General features: G+C 41.6%; 1 protein-coding gene across 1 annotated transcript; it reads right to left on the reverse strand.

The window, feature by feature from the left end:
* Positions 1-581: 581 nt before the first annotated feature.
* LOC121963211 (DNA repair protein RAD51 homolog 2-like) lies at positions 582-1,926 on the reverse strand. The gene has a single exon (XM_042513532.1). It carries the CDS (start codon positions 1,801-1,803, stop codon positions 739-741), a length of 1,065 nt encoding a protein of 354 aa, XP_042369466.1. The 5' UTR covers positions 1,804-1,926; the 3' UTR covers positions 582-738.
* Positions 1,927-2,742: the final 816 nt, after the last annotated feature.

Consider the following 2,742-nt stretch of genomic DNA (forward strand, 5'->3'; position numbering starts at 1 on the left):
GGTCACTTATCAAATAATGCTCAACTTAGAGCCCGTGGGCCAAATCTGGCCTGTAAAAGGATGCTGGGTGGCCCCCCAACTATTTCCCAATTCACTATGAAAATAAAGTGATAAACACTGGGATGTTTTGTACTTTTACAATAAATAAAGTAGGGGTCAACAGACTAGTGGCCTGGCCGATTATTAGGGCAGATATTTGGCATTTTGCCGATTATCTGTATCAGCATTTTATTTTAATTATCACAAATAAAATCAATGAATCAAAATGTACAAAGAAAATGTCAGCATGGGAGGAACTTTTATCATGTATAACCTCAGGGAGCTATTTTTATTGAAATTTTCTCTTGACTCCATATTTTTTTTTAAAAGTTGCTGGGATTTTTCTATATATGATGTTGAACATTTCAGTTTTAAGTTTTGCATTGGAGTTTTTCTATATTCCTAATTCTAAAAATTGACAGAAATATTTTCATTTTTATTGTAAATGTATATCAGTTCCAAACATTAGTTATTGGTCTCATTAACTACTAATTATCTGTATTGGCCCTGAAAAATCATTATTGGTCGACCCCTATGATAAGGTGCCAGAGTGCATAAAAACATCAAAATAGAGCTTGTTAATTTAAAAAAAACTGCCTTGGAAAGACCCTCTAGACCGCCTGACGAAGGACCAGGCTATGTCCTGAATTTGTGACTTGTGCAGGACTGCAGCATCTGGCCTCTCCCAGTCTCCCTGATCTAGTCTACAGGTCTGGTTAGGTTGCAGCTGAATTCAGTCTGCACCCTGATTGGCTGGAGTCCGGGATCTGTGCCTTTATACAAGATCTCCTGATCTGCATCGATACAGATCCCCTGCTTCTCAATAGTGTAGTTCAGCACAGCAAACGGGGCAACAGGAGACTTGGCTATCAGTATCTGTCTCTTGTGTGAGTCCACATACTGCACTATGAGACGTGTGTTTACACTGTGACTCCACGTGTTCCCCAGAGCCGCTGTCACAAACCCAGATTCCCCTTCAGACCCTTGACTCCGCACATGAGTTGTGATCTGGTTGGTGAGCACCACAGGTATGTTAAACTGGTGAGCTAAGTATTTGAGGGTGGAGGCCTCGTGGCTCAACAGGTTGCTGCGGTGCATCAAGTTGCCTGGTAATGTTGTGTCAAACTCTTTGCGCACCACCGAGGCCACTGAGTCCAGGATGATGAGACCAGCTCTGTTTGAGATAATGTCCTCTTCTAGTCTCTCCAGCCTGTTGAGGACATCTTGACAGGTGAGCTCTCTGAAGAGGTGCACCCGCCCGGCCATCTGCAGGACCTTCTCCCTGCAGCTGAAGTAGTCTGGAAACCGGCTCTGTGCAATCTCCACCAGCCTCTCAGCAGAAAAAGCACACTCTGTGTCGATGTAGATCACATCGCTGTCCATGCCACCCTCACTTTTTGGCAAAGTAGCAAAAAGACTGAGCATCATGCACAGTTGAGTCTTCCCACAGCCAGAGGGCCCTGTCACCTCTGTGATGGTCCCATAAGGTAAACCTCCTCTCAAAACTTTATCCAAAGCTGGCAAAGATGTGGAGAAACACAAATGTTGCGTCCATAGCTCGAGAGCCGTGGAGACAGGCGGTGCAATGGCTTTACTCACAGTCTGCAGCAGCTCAGAGGCTTTCTGGTAGCTCATCCCGGCGGCGTGCATCACTTCAATGGGAGTCAGAGACAACAGGTCCTTACAACTCTCTATGTGGTGTCGTTTAAGTTGTTCACACGTTTCGTTTGAAACGCCAGCTCGCTTTAGCAGTCTAGTCGCCATGCTGTCTTCTTTTCATATCTTTCTTTTTAACTGTTTCAAGCGTAAATGTTGGTTTTAACACGGCAAAACAGAGAAAAATGGCTCTACTTCGCCTGTCTTCTTCTTCTTCTACAACATCAAATTGACCCGCCTTCCTATGCTGTGATTGGCTACTACTGCTGTGCTGCGATTGGCTACTACTCGTTACGTCAACGCGTCGACGTAGCAGAGGAAGTACGTTTGCTACTACCTAGCATATGAGGATATAAACATCAACCAACAGCTTCCGAAATAAGGTCTGTTTTAAAGTATTTCACCATTTTTTAAGTTTTAACTTAGTATGCACCGTTTACGATTCTTTTTGGCAAATATTATGTAATTTAACAAAATTAAATATCGTCATAATAAAGTAATGACATAACACGTGCATAGCCTCATGTAACTTACATAAACAAGCTGCTAACGTTAGCTGGCAACAACATCTGGATGTTTGTGAGTGATTTTATTTGACTTTATGTTTATCCAGAGGGATGTGGATCAAGTTTAAGAGTTTTTGAATTTGTATCCAACAGGCAGGCTGCGTGCTTGATGTGTGTTTACATTCGCATTGAAGTAGGACTTATATTTTACCTTCAAAAGATTAAACATTTCAATAATTCAACTCAGTATTAAAATAAACAATATGCAGCATGTACAGTGCATGATTATATCTGTCAAATGACTGCCAGGCTGTCTAGTTGCCTTCACACTTGACAGTGTTGGTAGAGGTTATACTTACGGCAAAATGTAAAAATACTATGTTACAAGTAGTAAAGCTAGTAAAGATGCAGCAAATTTAGATGATATTGTTGACTTAAGGGTGTCTTGGTCCATTAAAGTGCCTAATTTCTTCACGTTATCCTAAAACTTTGTTTGATATATATATTATCTTTTTGGACCAAGGATGGGTTTGAAGATGTA

Source organism: Plectropomus leopardus, unplaced genomic scaffold (assembly GCF_008729295.1).
Source record: "Plectropomus leopardus isolate mb unplaced genomic scaffold, YSFRI_Pleo_2.0 unplaced_scaffold10430, whole genome shotgun sequence".
NCBI classification, from domain to species: domain Eukaryota; kingdom Metazoa; phylum Chordata; class Actinopteri; order Perciformes; family Serranidae; genus Plectropomus; species Plectropomus leopardus.